The sequence below is a fragment of the Tachypleus tridentatus genome, chromosome 6 (genome assembly GCF_004210375.1).
Source record: "Tachypleus tridentatus isolate NWPU-2018 chromosome 6, ASM421037v1, whole genome shotgun sequence".
Taxonomy (NCBI): Eukaryota; Metazoa; Arthropoda; class Merostomata; order Xiphosura; family Limulidae; genus Tachypleus; species Tachypleus tridentatus.
Window position 1 is genome coordinate 111,224,989 of NC_134830.1, and position 23,234 is coordinate 111,248,222.

General features: G+C 32.2%; 1 protein-coding gene across 1 annotated transcript in view; it reads right to left on the reverse strand.

Annotated features, from left to right (window-relative positions):
* Positions 1–420: 420 nt before the first annotated feature.
* Positions 421–23,234, reverse strand: part of LOC143253299 (interferon-related developmental regulator 1-like) — a 41,495-nt gene continuing 18,681 nt past the window's right edge. Inside the window, exons 4-12 of the mRNA XM_076506950.1 lie at positions 22,795–22,875; positions 14,219–14,420; positions 10,807–10,857; positions 9,851–10,029; positions 8,171–8,279; positions 7,395–7,529; positions 6,624–6,752; positions 4,700–4,786; positions 421–2,501 (exon numbers count right to left, since the gene is read on the reverse strand). Coding sequence (XP_076363065.1) covers positions 2,418–2,501; positions 4,700–4,786; positions 6,624–6,752; positions 7,395–7,529; positions 8,171–8,279; positions 9,851–10,029; positions 10,807–10,857; positions 14,219–14,420; positions 22,795–22,875 — 1,057 coding nt within the window. The 3' untranslated portion in view covers positions 421–2,417. The remainder of the gene's footprint in view (positions 2,502–4,699; positions 4,787–6,623; positions 6,753–7,394; positions 7,530–8,170; positions 8,280–9,850; positions 10,030–10,806; positions 10,858–14,218; positions 14,421–22,794; positions 22,876–23,234) is intronic.

Below are 23,234 nucleotides of genomic sequence, written 5' to 3' on the forward strand. Positions count from 1 at the left end.
TTGTTCACAAAGAAAGAGGTAAAATTGTTGAGAAATTTATATGCAAAACGGCTCGTTTGGGCTGAGAAAACACTTTACATAGAAGAGCGAACAACGTTTCGACCTTCTTCGGTCATCGTCAGGTTCACAAAGAAAGAGGTAACTGACCATGACCACATGTTTGAAAGAGCGAACAACGTTTCGACCTTCTTCGGTCATCGTCAGGTTCACAAAGAAAGAGGTAACTGACCGGAAGCTGACCACATGTTTGAAAGGGGGTTGTGTAACTGTGTGTCGAAATGTAGACACACAGGGCCCTCTACTAGTCATATTTTCCACTGTTGCTTACTTTATTTAGGTTATATTACCAAAAAACTTGTGTAAAAACAGTTCATGATGTGCAAGAAAAATATGTTTAATTAATAATTCACCATATACACATTTCTAGACCACAAAAATGCTTTTTAATAGCTTCAAAAAAAACTTTCTAATTCTAACACCTACCACCACATAAGTTTTAGTAAAAACTTTGAGTACACAACCACATATTACATCCAAAATGAAGCTTAAGAACAAAAAACACCCTAACCATAAGTTAAAAGTGCATAAAAGGGAAAAATATACATTCTGTCCATTCTGATTAACAATAAAAGAAAATTCTTTTAAACATTTGCAAAGTTATATCTAATCTTCTATTCATGATTGAAATATTTAAATTGGTCGGTACATATAAAGTGCTTTTTAATTGTCACTGTTTTACATGCATTTCACATGAAATACAGTTGAAACTAAACTATCTCAAACATTACAAGCCTGCAGTTCCTTACCTGTTGATTTACTAGTTTTTTTAATATAAGGGTACATTTTTTACATTTTATCCAATACAAATATTGTTAAAATCTAGTTTTTCAAACTATAAAAACACAATACAGTGAGGTATCATGTCATAGCCAGTTGTCTTATAAATACTTTAGCAGTTTTAAACTTTACAAGTTGCAGCTATAAATCACTTAGTATTCTCACTAAAGCTCACAATGACTTTTGTTGAGAAACTTTGATCATCTCTTCCAATAATGAAAAATTGCCATCTTTTGTCACACCAAGAAACTTCAAAAATTAACATACACTAATTTTAAACACTGATGAGTTTGAAATCAGTAACAGTTTTTTTTAAATATTTTCCTGTTGTTGCCTCAAGTCTTGATGTTGACACTGCCAGTAAATCCCTAGTTTTTATTAAAAATATGTAATCCATTAAAATGCCATGCATTTCTTTTTTTCTAGACTTTTCCTTAACATTAAACATCTATACATCAGAGCAAAAATGGATGTTACAAATAGAGTAGAGTGTTAGCACACAAAAAAGGAAAAAGATTTAACCAGAAAGTATCATGCAGATGAACAATGAAAAATACAGGGACAAAAAGGGGAACAAGTATATTAGTAGGAATAATATAGAAAAGGTATTGCAAAAAAACTGAAAGTTTACACCACCAAGATAAACGATGTGTATTAAGTGACAGTAAGAAAAATAATAGAAAATGAGTGTTAGTAGAAGGAAGAATGGGAAATCGACAGAACCGAAAGAGGAAATGTGAAATGGGTATTAAAAGGAAGATAAATGGGAAATAAAAGTCTAGCATAGAGAAGTAGAACTGTTAGATGTATTATGTTTAAACTTAGATCAAACGCTGTAAGCATTTCTATGCATCTAACAAGAATCCCTACCAATAAATATAGGTGATATTATGCCCATTCTGTTTTATTTTCTTGATATCCATTTTAAAAAAAGAAAACAATGAAGTACAAAAATACAACTTAGGGGATAATAAACTCTAGACTATTTGAAAGAAAAATTGCAATATTACAGCCACTTCAAAAATTTACAAAGATGGCTTAAATTTAAAATTACAGGTAGCACTTACTAATTTATCAGAAATAAATATTAAAATGGATAAAAAATATATTAAAAAGGTATTCTGGGTAAGGTCTGAATTGTTTTTAAAGTGCCAAAATCTGCTGGATTTTAGCACATTTCTTAATTTCTTTTCAATGTAGTATGAAATGTTCTTCCAATGTTGTATTTTAAGAAATGACCCAATAGTGGAAGCTAGTTCCTTGTTAGAATTAATTTTGTGAAGACTATAACAGAATTAACAAATTGTTTCAACTCAGTCTCTTTTCATTACTATTATATACAATGTTATGATGGCAATTACCAATACAAGTTTTGTGTAGATTAACAAGGAAAAAGTATAAACTTCCTAACATCTTGCAAACTGTCATTTCCATGAAACTGTACTCCAGATGATTTTAACTGCTCTGTTCATAACATCTTTATCTTATTTCAATAACTGTCATCTAATTTATTCTGAATAAGGGCCCAAACCTACAAAAAATATGCCAATAACAGCAATTTTCCTAAAAATAGACTTGATCTATCCAATAACATCTGCTCGTTTGTCTCTCAGTTTGCCTCTTGATTTTGTCCTGGCTTTACAGGCTGCAACATTTACCATATGCTACAAAGAAAAGAAATCAAGTTAAGTACATGTGCTATTTTAAGTTATTAAGGTTAGAATATCCCATTATATACTGTATAACAACTAAACAGAAATACTGCAAAACTTGCAGATTAAACTTTCTTATTTTATCCACCAAACACTAAAAACACAGGTAACAGACATCTGGGTTTGGGGGATTTTCTTCTATAAACAAATTCACACAAGAATAAATGCATTAACAAAAAATATATCAGCAAAAATACCATAAATCTGTGAAAAAAATCTATGCAAATTTATGTAAATGACTTATTGCTTTAACCTGCATAATAAATGATGCAATATGGGTGAAAAGATCAGTGTATATTTTATTAAAGCATGCGTACAGTAACACTACTGAAATATTAATGTAACTTTCACATAAGCATGCAATAACAGCTTAAATCAAAAAGCAAGAACCACTTCTTACTATGTTATTAATACACAAATTTTTCTACATTAAATTGGCAGGAAAAAAATAAATGCATTTGTACATTTCACAAATACTTTATTAACAACATGGCTTCACCAGTAAAGGCACAATCAGATATGCATTCAGTTTCCAGTCTCAGAGGTTACAGTTAAATTCTTTACTTATGACTGTATCAATTATGACTAATTGCTATAAACTGTAATATTGTCTTAAAGGCATTTTCTGGATGCCACAGTTTATGGAAAAGTCCAGAAAACTTTCAATGGGACAAAGTAAGACAGCAACTTTCAATACCTAGCTGCTTAACACTACAGTTACAGGTCAGAGGCCACATCAACACATTTGTAGACTCACATTCAACATTTTATTCAAATACTACCATGAATTTGTCAGTAAGTCTGGTATCAAACTGTAGTTTATAATCTCAATCTTAGTATTATACATACAATTGATTCTTATTTCAAAAGTCAATATAAAAAATAATAAATATTGACTTTGTGTCACAGAGTACACTGAATGCAGCGCTGGTTCAAATTAGATGCTTGTGATTTATAAAGTCTATAGTTTCTTATGAAGTAGATATTCAAATTAAAGATGCAAACAAGCTAAAATATAAGAACTGTCTATCTTTATTTTCTGAGATATTAATGCATGTAGACTCAATTAAGGTGCATCCCAATCACCTCTTCCATTTTTTGAAAATATTTGCTTACATACATCTATTTTACCCAGTTACATGTATATAACCAACTGAAAGCTCAATGTCCCCTACTGAGTTTTTGGTTGTTTTTTTTCAGCCTCTGCAAAATAGTTATGTGGGAAACCTAATTTTCATGTTCGGTTACAAGTGGTGAGATAAGATATTAGTGAACATGAAAAATATTTTTAGACTCAGATACAGCTGAGTTACTAAATTTGATAAATTATAGTGGAATTCTGTGATAATGATATAGTAATTTATGACTTATTTCAATGTGTATAGACACATAAATATATAAAATCTAAAACAAAATTTTCATGTCATCCACATATGAAATTTGATAAGGATTAGCAACTTAAAGCAACAAATGAGTACAAAATTTATAACTAGAAGAAAACTTTTCTATACTTCTTTATTTATCATTTTGTTTTAAGAAATATAAATTTAACTTATTCATAAATAGAAATATTGTATATACATATATAAATGTATTATAACTGAAATATAAGTGCATTTCACAAAATAATGGTCCCCTAGAATACAGCCACAACAGGTTACTTTGTAAAGGCAGGTTTTAAATTCTTGGATATCATAACATTAGTGTATGTGCACTACATCATTGCATCTTTTGTAATGTTGGTCACATACGACTGAAGGGTCAATAAATTAGATGTATGATGTTACCAGATTTGAGGTATTTAGATTAACATTTGTGTTTTCATTATGTGTAATAAATACAGAATGAAAAAAGCATAATTTGTGTCTAATTCATAATTTTTATACAGTTAACCAAACTCGTACAGATGCAATAGTAAAAATATGGTAAAATACAAATCCTTCTAAAAAAGTTTGATAATTAGCTAAAGTTTATAAAATATTTTGCATACAAAATTTCAAATTCGTCTGATACATAAAAGTATTTTTAATCTTAAAATTAAAACTAGTTTGTAAATTAAATAGTCAACATTTATAAAAGAAAAACTGTATGAAAAAACTGTAACTGGTCATTAATTAGTTCTACCAATAAGTAAGCTAAAAAAGTCTTACCCTATCAAATTTGCTGATTTTTTGGACCATTCCACCATTTGAAACAGGAGCACCTAATTCAAAAATATCTCGAAGTAGCTCATTTTCCTGTAAAAATAACATCATAGTTAAAAATAACTACTAACAACCTGAATGCTAGAAGAACATAGGATTTAGAATGTAATAAGTATCCCTATGCAAGCTATTACTACATAAAATAAATAGTATTATAGCAAATGAAATAGAACTAATATAAATGTTGCTCAATAAATGTAAATTTTTCCCAAATTATACTAAAAGTCATTTATAGTCACAGAAGTCACAGGATAAAAGCTGATTAGCTTTTATTTTGGATAAATCTTAAATATACAAGTTGAAACATATTACTTTTGTCATTCAACTAGTAACAGTAACTATAACTAACCAACATTTTGTTTTTCTGTATTTTAGCCCAGTAAGTATTGTTTGCAAAATACTACTTGAAAACTATACAAAATATGCATGTTTAATTACCAGAGACACTTTTGTTATCCCAAATTGAATCATTCTAATGAAAAAATTGTAATCTATTACTACTTGATATCAATCTGACAATTTTGTAGAATGGCAATTTTAGGAATAGAAACAATCACTTTTATATTTTGAATTTTTAATGACATTTCACTTCAATAAGAAAAAAGCCAATTTGGATCTCGATTAGCAGCATGTAGCTGACCAAAATCCAACAAGTTCTAGTGTTTAATCAGTGATCAATGGACATCAGAACTTTGTTTGCCAACTGAAAATCCATGCATGATTATGAATATTCACAAACCAGTTAGGAATCGTAGTCAAAATTATTTTAACAAAAAAGTTTATAATAGTTATGAGGAGAAAAAATCATTTCATGGATATTATAGAATTATGTCAGGATTTAAAAAATGCTCTTCCAAATTCTTTAAAGATGTGAAATGCCAAAGACATAAACCTTCTGAAGGGAACGAGAGGAAAAGATAATAGTAACTTCAAATTAAAGGAAAAAAGTTTAAATGTAGAGATAAAAAAGGATTTAAAAATTACACCTCAAAATAAAGTACCAAAAGAAAATGTTACTACACATCAGTTGAAATCAAACTGACTAAAAATATCTAAAATGAAACTTTTTGATCAAAAAGAGATATTAAAATTCCATAACTATTTTTAATATTCTTTGAAACAGCATCTCACCAGTATTATTCTACAATAATAAAATGAAAAAAAAAACATAAATAAATTGGAGTATTAATTTTATTTCCCATTTTTTGAGATTAGACTTGCTCAGGCTAACCAAACCTAGAAGATTTCAATGGTTGTTTCTTATCAGTTGTTACATTTATATTTATGCATTTTTAACATGTTGAATTTTTAAAGACTATGGTGTTTCTAAATATTAGGTGAAATATTTCATTGCACTAAACACAAGTGGTTTTTCAAGAAAACACATCAGTTATAACCAAAAATTTTAAAGGCTTTATCTTTGTACTTTGAACATTCATTTTGTCAAACTAAGAGAAAACAAAATATCTTTACAATGACAGAATGAAGAAGTGTATTTTTTACTTATAAGGCTGAAACTGTAATAGAGTACACATGATGAAATGGACAATGTAAAGAATATTCCACCTACTTTGAGAAATCACACTGCACTGTTACTTCAACCAACAATTTTTCTTTTATACAAATTTTAATTTACTTTAGTCAGTTTTCATTTTTATTAACATATTTAACTGTTACCTTCAGTTTTTTTAGTCTTTCCTTCAAATATCTTAAACTATACCAACATAAAGGTTGCTGATGTTTCTTAATCTGTGTTTTAGTACCTCTTAGAGTGAATTTATCATTGTTACTTTACCAAATGATTAAAGTACTCTACTACTTATGAGTGCTAATAAATATTAATGCTCTACTCCTAAATGTGCTAACTTACCTTGAGGTGTAAATTCATCCCAGAACCTAGAACATAACACAAAGCATCATACTGTCGTTTCTTACACCAGCTGTCAATATAGAGAATTTCTCTGCCAAACTTCACTCTCACATCTGGTGATTCTCCTTCCTAAATTACAATATTTCTTCTTCTTTTTATTGTACTTTATTTTAAAACAAATAGTTTATCTTATAACTACAATATTAAATTTAATTCATCTTTTGTTAGTAAAATATTGCAGTAACATATTTAAAATTTACTACATTACAGACTACGTTTCTTTATTAGATATATAAAACAGGTTTGTCACACACAAATGGAAAATACTAACAAGTCCAAGTCTTAATTTTTGCAGATTTGAAAATGTTAATTGATGATGCCCAAACTGAGAAAACTTAGCCATACTAATTACAGTGTATAAAAACACCAGCAGATAAACAGACTATAACAAATAGCCAAATGCTACTTGATACGGTTACACAAGTGATACACTGAGGAAAATCACATCTTGTGTATGTATATAATTTAAGAGTTCTATCAACTTATCAAAAGTGATAATATTGTTCACATGATCAAAGTGGGTCCACATTGCAACAAGAGTTAATCATGTTAAATATCTGGACATTTATGGTGCATTAAACATGAGTTAAAAAAATTTTCATATTTTAACCATATATCCTAAACTACAATTGTCCACACCTTTTTCATGAATAAAACTTTTCAAAACATTTTTTATTTAAAAAACCTTAATATTACATAAATATAACAAACCTCAACTGCACGTAGTACATCTCGAAAACTGGATCGTTGCTGACGACGATCTTTCTTTGCACGAAACTTCTGACTGTCAGTAGCTAGTTGTTGTAACTTCACACACAGTTCATCAATATTGTCTCCTTCAAACTCCTAGAAAATATTTTCAATTACCAAGTGCTTGCGTTCTAAAAAACAAGTTAGTTTTCCAAACCTCATAAGAGACACCACACAGGCAAGTAACTTTATGAAACCTTCATACTCTAAGTAGGTTTTAAAATCAATATTTGAGCATGAATCACAATGATAGCTTAATCTTTATCAGGCCTTACCAGCACGAGTAAAAATAAGTGAAAACCTTAGTGTACCCATATTACAATACCTTAATCCTCCACAACTGTTAATATTTGGCTTATAACTTTACAGTACAATACTTATACCATGCATTTTACCTAAAAATTTAACAGAGAAACATTTAAAAAATAACCATAACAGCTGAGTTACTTTAATAAGTGATAAAAGTATTTAGCTCCCATTTTTATATGCATTTTGTGTTGTACAAGTTGAATAATTTTAAAGTCTACATTCCCTGTTTTTAAATAAAATACTCATTTAGGAATAACAAGAAAAATATATTACACAAGATATAGCTAGCTGTTTTTGTTGTTCTTTTTACATTTTCTTTTCACATTGTCTTGCATCTTTTGAGAGTTTTGTCACACAGTCACTTTTATTCTTTAAGATCATGTAAAATAACATTTTTTACCCACACACAGAGCTATAAAAATTCAAACCTCATCTATTTCTCTCATCACTTCATAAAGAACAGCAATTGTCTCTCCTGCTGCTATTCGAAGTTCTAAGTTAGGGCTTTCTAATAATTCTGATAACTTTTGCAAATGGCTGCAAGTAAATAAATAGTTTATTATACATACAAAACTAATAAATCACTAATTTACAAACAATTACCTTTTCAATAATCTTCAAATGAAAAAAAAAAGTAAATCAACAGTAGGACTAAGAAACAAAACCAATGGCACCATTTATGATGACTGCTAACAATTTGTAGAACTGAAAACAATTTATTAAAATCCCAAAATAATTAAGAACTTTATTTTCAAAAGCCACCTTATTAAAAATTATAGAAATTCGTATTGAATTTAAAAATGCCAAAAAGATTATAACCTTCAAAAAAATCTATATGGTCATATACAGGTTTGGTAATCTTAAGAAACACATAGTTGCTTAATCTTCACAACTACAAGTTAGAAATTTGGATCTAGTAACTAAAAGGACAGCTGTAGTGATTTGTTACAAGTAAAAGTAAAGAAAAGTCTCAGTGAAGATGAATAAAAAATCATTTATTAGCAGGGTAAATTCCTCACCAACTCAACAATTAGCTGAAAGAACCAAACACTGCACCTTAAAACTATCATTATATGCCTACAGCAAACATTTATTCCTTCAATATAAGAAATGAATTTTACCACAACTGCTCTCACAATCCACATTATATATGTAGCACACCAATAAAAAAACTAGATAAATAGTATCTAAACCATTTTTATTGCAAGGAAAAATGTACAACTGTTCCAAAAAGAAAATGTAGCACACAACTATCCCACGAAACAGCAGATAAGCTCCTTAACCCTACAACAATTAACAGGATCAACATGAAAATTAACCAGATTTAGTACACTTCAAGCTAAACTTGCAAGTAAAAAAAATTTATGATATATATAGCAAAGCAAGATATGGTATGTGCATACCATAAAGGTATTTTTACATTTATTGTCATTCACAGACCTAATCTGTACCAAACATGGAAAAGCAATAAAAAACTAGATTCCAGTATATCATCATTTCTAAATAAAATATACTTAATAACTGCATTATTAGTAAAAGATAATATACAACCCCATTTAGAAAAGATTTTATGTGGCCAAGTTTTAGCACTAAAGCCAATATATGGTCTACAACATGGGATAAGTTTAATCCTAATAAAAGTAAGGCCTTTATGCATTTTAATTTCTATGTTTCATTCTGTTAAAAACACATATTTGAACTTGTTGTCAGGCAAAGAGAAAATTTAAAGACAGTTTTAAGGTTCTGTGAATAAACCCACTAGCTGACAAGTAAGGAGAGACTAACAAAATTTCATTAAGGATTAAAAGATGACCAAAGTAAAATTCAGAAAAACATCAGAATTTAACTGGCATGTACAGTTATCACCTATGGTAACCTTCTCACCAACCCTGGGGAGTTCAGATAAAACTGCTTGAAGAATTACCTAATACACAGATCATTTTACCTAGTGGGAGAACAATAAACAATTAATCTATATCTTAGACAAACCAAATTCAAATCTCTCATCTTATAGCAAATCACTTTTGTGAATGCAACATGATGACAGTCATTATTACAAACTATTAATACAAAGATCAAAGCTTATTCAATCACACTGGAGAGCTTACCTTGCTGCCAACTCCAATACTTGAGAGGTTGACAGAATTGTAACCAGTAGGCACCATGCTAGCAATGCATGGCTATGAAGAGTAGCTACCTCTGGGCTATGAGATGGAACAGCTCCATTGCCTTTCAGGAATGATCCGCTGAACACTGTATGTAGCAATTGCATGTTTAAAGCCAGACCCTGTTGAAATTAACATTTCTATACTGTAAGAGAATTAAAAAAAAACACACACACACACAAAACCTTCAAACAACTCAGATTTTTTAAAGTACATATGCAAGGTACATCATTATCAACCATATGAAATGAAGTTAGAAAATCTAATTTACTTAAGAAACTGTAAAAGTGGGTCACTTTAGTAGCTACAATACAGTATTAATGCTTTGACTTTCAATCAGTTCACTATAGTCAAGACCATATGAACTTCAAGCCTTTGGAACTAACAATAGTTTTATCCAGTATAAAAATAGAATTAAAATTAAAATAAAGTTTGCAAATTCATGGTTCTATGGACATGCAGATTGTGTGTAATTATATCTTAATTTGTATACTGTGTCACATTTGAAAATCTTAGCCATTTTATTAAAAGATTAGGAATGGCCTGTCTTAACATCACATAACCTGAACAGCCCATCTGAAAAGCATTTTGAAGCTTACTGTTAGAAAATGTCAAATTTTTTTATCTATTTAAGAGCTAGTATAAAACCAAATTTTACTGCCATCACATCACAGGTACTTTGAATTTTTTCTCAAAGACTGACATGAATGACCACCGATATGCTCTGTAGTCATTTATTAGTAGGCTGAGCTAACAAATAAACTAAATACCAATAATCTCCAGTATACAGTCTGAAAAATTCTACATTTACTTTACATTAGAGAAATGAACTTAACTCAGTAAAATATAACTTTACTCCTTATATATTCTAGAGAAGTATATAAAATCGGACTACTTACACTAACACCAGAGCTGGTTATAAAGCTGCATAACCCTAGGGCTGTTGCACACTAAAGCAACCAAAGATACCAATCAACATCTCTTTTGAACAGAATAAAAAACACACCTTTACCAAGTTACTTAAAGTAGGCTGTTTTTAGATAGTATCACTTCAACAATAAAACATTTTAAAACACAGAACTGACACTAAAATTAATTGCATTATGTAAATATACACAAGAGACAAGACTTGGAAGAATTTCATGATAAACTTCAAAAGATAACAGTACTAGAATAAAGACACTGTTAACACTCACTTTAAAGTTACTTCTAAAAATTATCATTAACCTAACATTAGGTAAGATTTAATCCACAGGGGTCAGAGAATCCATCTACAGGAAGTTCAAGTACAATTGTTTTTGGTCAATTACATAAAGCATATTAAGCTTGCCATCAATGGCAAAAAGCATACATACAATGCAAAATAATGGTCAAATAGCTAATTACTACTCCAATTTAATGTAAAAAGCAGAAATCAAATTGGTTGGGATCTGATATTCCTCTAGTCATGCAATGACATTAAAAAGTGACTTCATTATTATGACTGAAGATTATTCATTTAAGAAAAGATATTAATTTCCAAACATTTTTTAAAGAACAAAAAGAATTTTAACACACACAAACACACACAAGGTTTGTCTATTTGACTACCTTGTATCCACCATAAAAAATGAAATACATACTCTATAAATAAAGAAACAGGAGTTATTTATGATTTCAAATTGTAGTTGAAACTAAAGTTACCATAAACAACTTAAAACTCTAAACAGCATACAGCTGTTTCTACTTAAATTTCAGTCTTGAAGTATGTCTCATTGATAATTCCATCACTACAGAATTTGATAGGGTAACATGAGCTAAATAAATCAACTTTACTTTACTTTACCTAATATTTCCAATACTTGTATTTTTAGTTCCTTTCATGATAATAAAGAATGTGCATGAGAAACAAGAAATACGGTACTTTGGTCTGTTTGTTACTGCTATTGACTGTTAATGAAACTTAATCTTTGTATTTATACAAATAATATGACACTGCACTAAATCTATTTAATTAAATAATGCACCTAAGAACACAAATAATAACCGATTAAATATCCTATAGCTAATCTAATTAGCTGGCTTTTGAACCATGTTATAAGAGCCTCTAAAATTCAACTAAATTTATCAATGCATTTCCTATTAAAATAAAGTTTGGACTGAAATCAAAATAGACAATTCTGTGTGCAGAAAAAATGTATTTACTATAATACATCATTTGAGAGACAAACTTTGAGTTTCTATAGTTATAAATATAGTATTAAACATCAGAGAAAACTAATAGCAATTTGTGAACGTGTGTGACAGCTGGATGTGACAAGAGGGTTCCAAGAGTAAAAGTTATATTATTTACCTGAATAATGATGTTATGAGTAATTTATGTTGAATTTCCTAGCTCTAAATAAATAAGAGGGAAAACAGAAATCAAATGTCAATTCTCACACTAGAATTGAATGATGTTTTTGTACTTGTTATAACTGTGTCAATAACTGCATTCTTAAAAAGGTACAATGTTGTAGTCTGCATTTTTTTTAATGTAGATGTATTCTGAAATTTATACTGTTTAAAACAAAGTAAGTTTAATGCCAACATAATGAACACAGCTTGTGATCTAAAGTTGTTTTCAAAGTTTCAAAGAAGTCTTCGTGGTATAAACAAAATTAGAGTTTAGGAAGTATTGCTTATGATATAATCACTGAATTATTGGGTGTTTGTTAGCAACTGAATATAACTTATGTAAGTGAGAGAAGGTATTTAGATACTTTAAGTTAAAGTATAAATATCCTTATTAACTGCAATAAACCCAGACTATAGAGTCATTGTAAAAACTATTCAAATCCTCCTTGACTATCAACTTGAAATATCTACACTTAACCCTTTCTGCACAAGCATCCTTTACTGTACAATGTCAAAGTTTTTAGTGACTTACATTCAAAATTTAAACTACTTTTTGTTTACATTATACCAATTTTTATGGCATAAAGTCATAACTATTTAATGATATACAAGTTTCAAGTTCTTAGTTCTATAAACCAACATTAAAAAAACATGAATTTATCCAAGAGTAAGAAATGACATTTCTTCTCTAGGCATCTAATCTTCTGCAACTTATTCATCACCCTTACAATAAGTACAAATTTAACATAAATGACTATCAAATCATCACCATTCAAATAACACACAATGCTTATAGCCTTCAATCTTCTTTGCTTATTGGGTCATTAATAGAAAATCATACCAGTCTTGTTACAACTACGGGTCACAACGTCTATCAGGATTTATTAACAGTCCTCTCATGTTTAATGAGACAATATTTTCATCTAAAACATTAAGTTGTTTTCTGAACAGAAAATTGTCAATTTCTCTTAATACAAGATTCATTTTCACAAGAAACATAAACTAGCTTGGATGCATTCATAACAGCTCTTCACAGTTAGAAAACCAGAAAAACTGATAATTATGGGATAGTTTGCTTGTGTGTTTGTATTCTATGTTCTTCAATGGATTATTTAATTAAATAAACATTATCTAGTGTGCTTCCACCATTAGTATAAAAAATAGGGTTAAGTGTTGCTTACAACAAAAATAAAAAGATCCAGGCAAATACATTTCTTGTTTTTCATGTGTATTCTTTATCACAGTAACTAAAATATAAAAATAGTGATCATTTTAGGTAAGAGTAGGTAAAATAAATATAATTCCACAAGGCACAAATGCAAACAGATCAGAGTAGCTCACGAGTAACATAATTTGATGGTATAACATTAGCCCCATGTTTCACAAGTGATTTACCATACAATAAAATTTAAGTATAAATACGTGTATAATGCTCCAAGTTTAAAACAACTTGTGATAAACAAATGTAGCTGCAAGCTACAATATGAAGCAATTCTATAAAAGATAAAAAAAAAGATAATTTAGAATGTTTTTTCTGGTGATTATTAGGCTGGTCAATTTGACCAGCCTCATACAAAGGTAGGGTGGAAAAAATAAGTTGTACTGAAAACAAACGTTTGAAATTTATTAAGGAGATTTTAGAGATTATGCAAATAAAATTTGATAATTTTGGAGAGGAGAAAAGTAATTTTAGTCTTAATATGAAAGTCAACTTGAACTCAGACTAGTTACAAAACACTCAATATGTTCACAAAGAAATGTTTAGTAAAAAGGCTTCATTAAAAATTTGATTTGTATACAAATGTTTCCTTTAGTCTAACCCAGTTTTGTTAAGATACACATAATGTATTAAAAGTTATAGTACAAATACTTAATTTGTGCAAATGTGTATACAGACTATTCAATACTCAGCCCATTGTGAATGAGTTAACCGACCTTGGCTCTTGCTAGACAAGATGCTGTGGGATCAGCAACTATCTGGGAAAAAATAGGACCAATTTCATGAAACAGAGTCTCACATTCATTTCCTACACCAAGATGTATAGAAACAAGAGCTGTTAAGATTGCTGCTATTTCTTGTTCTTCTCCTTTTCCCTTTTTTAAACTTCTTTCCAACATGTCAGTAACAGTGATTTTCCTGTAATGTAGTAAGTAATATGGATCCATTCTTTAATACACTAATCTTAATACTGCTAGTTAGAAAATAATAAATAAGCAATAGTTTGGCATATTTTAACCATGCATGTACTATGCTTTCACTAATGGTGCAATAATGTTTTTAAAATTCCACAGAAATTTGAGAATAAGAATTACACTCGCTAATTGTTTCACTTTATCAATTGATTTTTAAAAATTTCTTTTAATCTCAATGTTAGATAACTAAGAAGTGATTTTTAACCTCCATCTTCACAAGCACAATGTATTCATAGTATGTGATCAGAAAATATTGTTCGAGGAATAAAAATATTATGACAAAAATATAATTAACACAATGCCAACTTTTAATGAAAATTAACACTTATGGTAAAGTATCAAAATTTTAACAGTGAAGTGACAGAAAACCTTCCCTTTTTTCCCATTTTGCACAGACAAACGATTGTTACTATTTGTTTTGTTTGGTGTTTTATGGCACAAAACTAGGCTATTTGTGCCAAACATCTGGTAAAAAGTTAAAATTAAAGTAAAATTAGAAAAATTCATAAAAGGAAATTAAGGTAAAACAAAATAAAGTTTAATTTTCTGAATTAAAAATGAATAGCATTAAATCCAATTTTTACATCTAGTCTACAACAGTAAGAGAGAAACTACAGTAATACACTTGTAAGGACTTTCTGTAGCATAAGTGTAATCATCATAACTTGCCAGGATGACTAACAGGTAGTTCAAACATCAGCATCAGATACCTGAAGTTAGCCTTTCCACCACTGGTTGAATTATTTGATGTTACAGCCATTTTCTAATCGAACTAGATGTACTTTGATTCTTAAAAGGGAATCACATTAATAAAGATATAATGTATAAACTGAAAAACTGTGACCAATGTGTAGTCTAATTAGGACATCTTCCTCTTTCCTATACTTATGAAAACAAGGCAGCCAAAGTCCAAGAGAGGATTTTTTTTGGAAAAGCTTGCTTCCACGTTGCTCACTCAAAGTCGACTGCCAACTGTCATGGAGTGGTTTGGTTGGTTCATTTAGTGTTTTATAGCACAAAGCAGCTAGGCTATCTGTGCCAAACGTCCAGTAAAAAGGTAAAAGTAAATTCAGTAAAATTCATAAAAGGACATTAAGGTAAAACAAAATCTTAAAAACTAAATAAATAAATAGCATAAAACCAATGTTTACATCTAGTCTACAACATCAAGAGAAAAACTACAGTAATTCAAGTTGTAAAGGACTTTCTGTAGCATAACTGTAATTATCATAACTTTCCAAAAAGACTAACAGATATGTACACAAACCACCATCAGTCACTTAAAGTTGGCCTTTCCACCCCAAGTTCTGAGTCATTTGACTTTATGGCCATTTTCAAAGGGAAAGTAATAAAAAGGTTTTAAAAGACGTGTAGCAAAATTATAATAATGACTCTCCACGATGACTAACGGGTAGTTCAAACAGCAGTGTTAGTCACCTGAAGTTGGCCTTTTCAGTCCTGGTGTCGCGTTATTTAATGTTACAGCCATTTACTAATATCAAATCAAACTAGAGAGACTTAGTTTCTTAAAAGGGAATCATATGAGAAAAGGTTTAATGTATAAATTAAAAAACTTAAATGGCATTAAAAAGATTAATGGCCTTTAAAAAACTAAAAATATTACCAAGGTTGGCAGTGTCACCATCACCAATAACACTGTCTAACGTTATGGACAACCCTTGAGACAGAACACGTTTAAAATGGTTCCCTCATTGTGAATCATAACAATGACAAGAAAGTAAAATTTGACTTATTGTGATTTGAGTGTTACACAAACTACACACTGGTGCATCATTTCCAGATAAAAGAAAACAATGAGTTAAAAAACTGTGACCAATGCACAGTGTAATTAAAACAGATTCCTCTTTCCGATCCTTATGGGAACAAGACGGCCAAATAGGGTTTTATTTGGAAAAGCTTGTTTTCTCGTTGCTCACTCCAAGTCAACATCCAGCTGGCACAGAGCCAAGCCCTGAATACAGAACCATAGCCCATGTATGGGACAGGCACAGCAGTGATAGTGCCAGAGCAGATAGACTTAGCTGCAGTGTAGGCGAGCTCATTCCCGCAAATACCAACATGGCCTGGTATCCAGAATAACTGGATAGAAGTAGATGTTAAAGAGAAATGCACCAGTTGGGTTTGAATATTGGCAAGAACAAAGTGTGAACCAATGTGAAGCAATTCCAGGGCCAGTAAAGGACTAAGTGAGTCAGTATAAATCGTGAAGTTTGAGTACTGCTTAGCTTCTATGTAATTCAGGGCAAGAGAAATGGCATACAGTTCAGCAGTGAACACAGAAGCTGTAGAGAGGATTCTGCACTCAACCACAACAAACCATGGCAGAGCCCACAGAGTCACTTGATTTCAAACCATCTGTATAAATAGGAATGGAAGGATGGTTCGAAAGATGTTCAGCAAATAGCAGACAGTATTTCAAATCAGGAGTGTCTACTTTTCTCATATAACTTAAAGATAGGTCACAATTAGGGACTGTAAGAAACCATGGTGGGATGGGCTGACCAGTGGATACAGCAATATTATGAAAGGACAGACCCAATTCATCTAACTGCAACTGAATACGAAGGCCAAAAGGAGTAATGGCAGACTGTCTGGTCTGACAAAGCATGACCCATCGAGGAAGGAAAACACAACCCCAGGTAAGGAACAAAGTTTTGAAGCATATAAGTGAAGGCAGTTGCAAACGGCAGAGGTGCAAAGAAGGTTCTTGAGACTACGTGTAAGCTCTGAACTGGGGAATGCAAAAAGCCCCAGTGCAGGGCCAAAGTCCTTGATGATGAACAAGATCTAGCATCTTTAAGGCCGATAGCCTGGCAGAACTATAGACCAGTGATCCATGAGTTTTGATCGAATAAGAGCAAGATATAAGTTTAGCATAAAACGTTCATCTGCTCCACAAGTGGTGGTAGAGGATGTTCAGTGCTCTTGTACATTTCACTCACAGCTGCTTAATGTGTGGTATAAAGATTAGCTTATGGCCAAAGATAAGCCCCCAAGAACTTAGTCTCACAGACTACAGGCAGCACAACTTCACCGATACAGAGTTCAGGATCAGGATGAATATCCCATTGGCAGCAAAAGTGCATGCAAATGGTTTTAGAGAGAGAAAAAGTAAAGCCATATTCTGTGATCCACTTCAATAAACAACTGAGGGCATTCTGTAGCTGCTGCTCAATATACCTTATGTTCGACGACTGACATGAGATTTGAAAATCGTCAACATAGAGCCTGTTTGCAACAGTGAGAGGGAGTTGTTCAGTGATGGCATTAATTTTTATACTGAAAAGTGTGACACTCAGAACACAGCCCTGAGGGACTCCAAGTTCCTGAAAAAAAGCATGGGAAAGTGTCAAACCCACACAAACTCGGAATCTCCTGTCCATTAATAGATTTTTAATAAAAATGGGCAAATGGACACGTAACCATATATATATATGGAGGTCTCGCAAAATGCCCTACCTCCATGTTGTATCATAAGCCTTCTCAATGTCAAAGAATATTGACACAAGATGTCATTTGAGAAAGGCTTCTCTGATTGATGTTCCAAGTCGAATCAGGTGGTCCATGGTGGAACACCGTTGTCAGAACCCACACTGGGTAGGCGAGAGGAGGTTGTTTGATTTAAGGAACCAAACAAAATGAGCATTAACCATCCTCTCTATGGTTTTACAGAGTCAGCTCATCAAAGCAATTGGATGGCACTTTGAAGGGATCTTGGGATCCTTCCCAGGCTTAGAGAAAGGAAGGACAATATCCTGGCATCAGATATCAAGAAGAACATTCTCCTGCCAGATCCAGTTAAAAATAACCAAAAGGATAGCAAGAGAAGCAAGAGGTAGATGTTGCAGCATCTCCTAGTGTATATCATCAGGTCCAACCAAGGTACTGCCAGACCGATGACGGGCCAGTTTGAGTTCAACCAGTGTAAAGGGACAATTATAGTCATAGGGATAATCAACTCGAAAAGAAGAGGTGATTTCTCTGCCCAAGTCTTAATGGCCAAGAAAATGAAAAAAGAAGCAGAAGTGTTAGATACTCAGCAAAAGCTTTCACCTAGAATATCAGCAATGCTCTGGGTATCAGTCACTTCCTGGCCATCAGAGAGCAGGATCGAGAGGGGGACAGAGTGATATTGCCCACTGACCTTTCGAATCTTGTCCCAAATGGCTTTGGAACTGGTGGTAGAAGATATGCTGGTTGTGAACTTAATCCAAGATTCCTTCTGGGTTTGACATCTTACCCATCTAGCATGTGCATGGGCCTGCTGGAAAGCAATGTGGTTTGAGAGTGCGAGATATCTAGAGAAAGTATTCCAGGCCCATTTTTGACCTTTCCATGCCATGTGGTAGGCAGGATTTCACCACAGACAAGAATATCATAGAAAACGTGTTAAGGTTTTTGGAATACATTGAGCAGCTGCTTGTTTAATACAGTCAGTTACTTCTGCCACACAGTCGTCTACTGATGGCTTACAGACAATGGCAGGATCATGTTCTGCAAGAACAGTGATAGATGGTTAGTTGGCTTGATCCAGGTTCCACCGAGGCATGCGGGTCGAATGGCATCGACACGGCCAGTCTCTCTAAAGATTATAGGAAATGATCACTGCCTCATGGATTATTGTTCCATGTCCATGAAAAATGGGAAAATAATGAAGGGGAGCAAATTAAGAAATCAATAGCAGTAAAGGACTGACTAGGTGCATTAAAATAAGTATAAGAACCAGTATTGAAAAGAGAAAGGTTGTGAGCAGCAACTATGCAGAAACCACTCCTGTCAATACCAGCATTTCCCCAGAGGGGATGATGTCAATTAAAGTACCCCAGAATGAAACAGGGAGACAGCAACTGTTCAATGAGAGCATCAAGGTCTTACTGATCATAGGTCTCTCCAAGGGACAGATAAAGAGTACAAACAGTGAGAGTGTGAACCAAGGAAATACAGATGGCTATGGCCTCCAAGGGTGTGTTGAGTGTCAAAAACAGGGTGGGCACATGCTGATCAACCAACAGTGCCACCCCTTTATGCACTCGTCCACCACACAGCCTGTCATTTCTGTACAAAGAAAACTCATGAAAAGTGACTATATCAGCAGGTTTCAGAAATGTTTCCTCTAAGAGAAGACATACAGGATGGTAGGAAGCAATCAGTATTTTGATGTCATCCAGATTAGAACGTAAACCTCGACAGTTCCATTGTTTCAAGGTGGCCATTTTTATTCACATGTAGGCAAACTGGGTAAAGATTCCTTCCGTTTACAACCATATCTTTTTTTCTTTACTGTCCTTATGCAAGAAAAGTCTATCGACCTACACAGATCTTGCTCTGGGTCAATTGGGCACATCTTTGTTGTTGGAAGAGGATTCCAGCAACTCAGGACGTGAATGAATGATCGTTTTGCATCTTGGGGTGGGAGAAGAAGTATCCGAGGAAATGCCTGTACCCAGAACCAAAGGAAGTGGATCTTGGGATTTTTTGGAATGTATGTAAGGGACAGAGATGGGTGATGTTGATTCATCATCTTCTATAACCATGAAGGCCAAGACTTTTCATTAGGTTTGAGAACGATTCATTTGAAGGCACAGAGATCCGTCTGCACTCCCAGTGTAGTAGTGGAACAAAGTGCAACAGCATATGTCCAAGACAAAGTAGCAGAAAGCAACTATCTAGCCTCAGTAATGTTATGAATCGTTTTCAACACTTCACCTCTTTCTTCCAACCATTGAGGGCAAGAACGAAAGTGGGATGGGTGAGAGTCATTGCATTTGATGCAACAAGGGTCCGTTTAACACTCAAAAGCATTGTGGTCCTTATTACTGCAATGAGCACACATCAAAGAAGCACAACATGATGTCTTTGTGTGATCAAACCACTGACACTGGAAACATCCAAGGTTTGGAATGTATGGCCGTATTTTGAAATTAAGATAACCTGCCTTGATGGTGGCAGGTGGGCGTAGTTAAAGTGAGGACATCAGTCAGCATCATTATTACATCTTTACAAGTAGAGATACCCCTCCCTGCAGAAACTCCTTGGGTGAAGAAACCAGCAAGAATCTCCAACTTGGAGATGTTCTTCAAATCCCTCTCAACAATAACTCCTTGTCACAAATTCAAAGTAGCATGAGGTGTAACCTCAATAGGTATATCCCCAGCTGCCTTTGAATGTAAGAAGACTTCACATCAGTGTCACTAGAGCAAAGTTTTTTGACTGACTCTGGAAAGCAAGCAAGTCCCTCTAGCAAAAGGGAGACTTTTGCCTGAAAGGTTTATCTGAAAGAGAATGTAGTGTAAGAAAATGAGGTACAGGCATTACAGATGTTGAAGATTCCTACTCAGAACCTTCAAGATATGGTTGTTTACCTATTGACTATTGGAGGATGCAAAATAAAAAAAGAATTTTTCACTGCCCACTGACCCCACCCACTATGGAGCCCCACAAAGGGATGCACTACAATGCCAAACAAAAACACTGCAGAAATGCCAGGGTTTCATGAGCACTATACTTAAACACCGTCATCAGATACAATGTCCACACCTGTTGAGAGCATCCAACACTGGTACCTGGTTGATCCTAGCCCAAGTGGATCAGTCAACTTACCCTAGGGGAGCCACCCTAAGGCTGCCCGTCTACAGGAATACAGGACCAAAGTGGTGTGTTAGGGTTAGACCCCTCAACCATCAGGATCCTCTCCTCCTCTTCATCAAGATTATTAAAAACTTACATTTACTGTTATGAAATTTGATTCTAACCTGCCTCTCCTGCAGTCATTTGTTACTTTATGTAACATCATTGCTGTTTTTCTCAAGTTACAAAATAATTAACTATTTATTAAAATTCATTTATGATACAAAAACTGTAAAAAAATGTGTTTAGTTTAGCATCACACATTTCAAAACCTTTTAGTTTTTAATTTCAGACCCGAGACGTTAAATTTTTAAAAGTAACTTTTCATCCAAAATTTATCAGAATGGTATACCATGGGTATCCATTTTGTGTATTGAGCTACAGGTAAATTTATTAACATATGTTTCAGATTTTAAAAAAGTGGAATCAAATTTGTGTTGAAAAATATTATAGGTAATGCAAACTATCAGAAAATGTGATTCCAGCAAAGTGACTCTTTGATTACACATAGTGTATAAGCATATAAACTATTCATAAGCTAGTTCCACATTTTTGACTCTCCTGTTAAAACACATAGCTTGTTAAAATTTAAACATAACATTTCCTTTAGCATACAAAATATCAGTTGATTCAAAACAGCAAGTACATATTTTTTCATATCATTTTGTCACATTTTAGTGCCTATGTTAGGTGATAATCTGTACTGAACAACAATTTACCATGACAAATGTTTGAACATGTACAGATGTATGTTTTTTTATACATCAAATACTCTTTACATCAAGTTGAGTTATTGTGAAATTATATTTTAGGTATCTTAAAGAAATATTAATTCAGAAATGATTTATCTAAACCAGCATGACCATACTGCAACTGATATGCAAAACTAAGAATTAACCACGTATCACAGACAAAAATGTAATGTCATTTAATCTGAAAAGTATAATTAAGTTCATTCCATACCACTACAAGTCTCCAACTTCACAGATCTCAACTCTTACTAATATTCTCCCACAATTTGGAAACATTACCCATAAAAATGGATAATTTGTTTACTTAACAATATAATGTTATATCAGCCACTGTGTAGCTCATTAAAATTTCTACATCACAGTGCTTCATCCCATCATGATATACCCATATACAGACCAGCAAATAATCCTTGTACATGTGCAAGTCATGCTTTATAAGCAAAAAACAGCCACCTGGTGATCTCTGAATTCACGACAACTATCAATATTTTTCTTTTCATAGGTATAGACACTGAAAGTGCCTGCTCTATGCCTGGGTCTTCACAAATCAACAAAGCTAAATTTGTAAATTTTTTATATATTAAGAAAAACTGACTTTCTTTGATCTGAAACCTACAAATACATCAATAAAGTCTAGTAAAATTCAGTAACAGATATTTTACTAAAAATTTCACTTGAAAAATGTTTAGATCAAAAGAGGCTTACAATTGAGTAAAATCAATAAAATAAATCAATAATACATTTTATTTCCAGAAAACTTTCACATCACACCCTCACCTACTGAAGTAGCACAATCTCTTCTCACATAACCTGCTCCCTCAATGCACCTTCCTAGAAATGTCCTTGCCTGGTTGGAAACTCTCAAAACACATTATAAAATTATAAGGCTTGTTAAAATAAATCTTTATTTACACTCACCTTTCAATAACGAAGTCATACATGTATTTTGATGTAAAAGCTTTTCTAATAGTTTCTAAACAGCCCAGTCGCCCTTTTGTACTAAAGAAAAGAAAATTGCATGTGCATTTTCATATTAAATAAGCCAATGCTAACAAGTCTACAAAAATTATGAACAGAATTATATTACTTTCAGAAACTACTCAAAAACAGAAAACCATTAGAGCAAACATTTTTTACAAGTTGCTTATTGTTAATGAAAGAATAGGATAAAGTTTAAATTAATTTAATTCTGATTGAAAATGTTTAATCATTTAATTTTATATATTTTTATGAAGTGAAAAATATATGAAATATGCAAATGTGATAAAATCACACTTAATGCTCATAACAAGTCTAATTACACATTTTACTAGCATAGACCATTTCAATAACAATACAATTTTATTTATGATTATGTT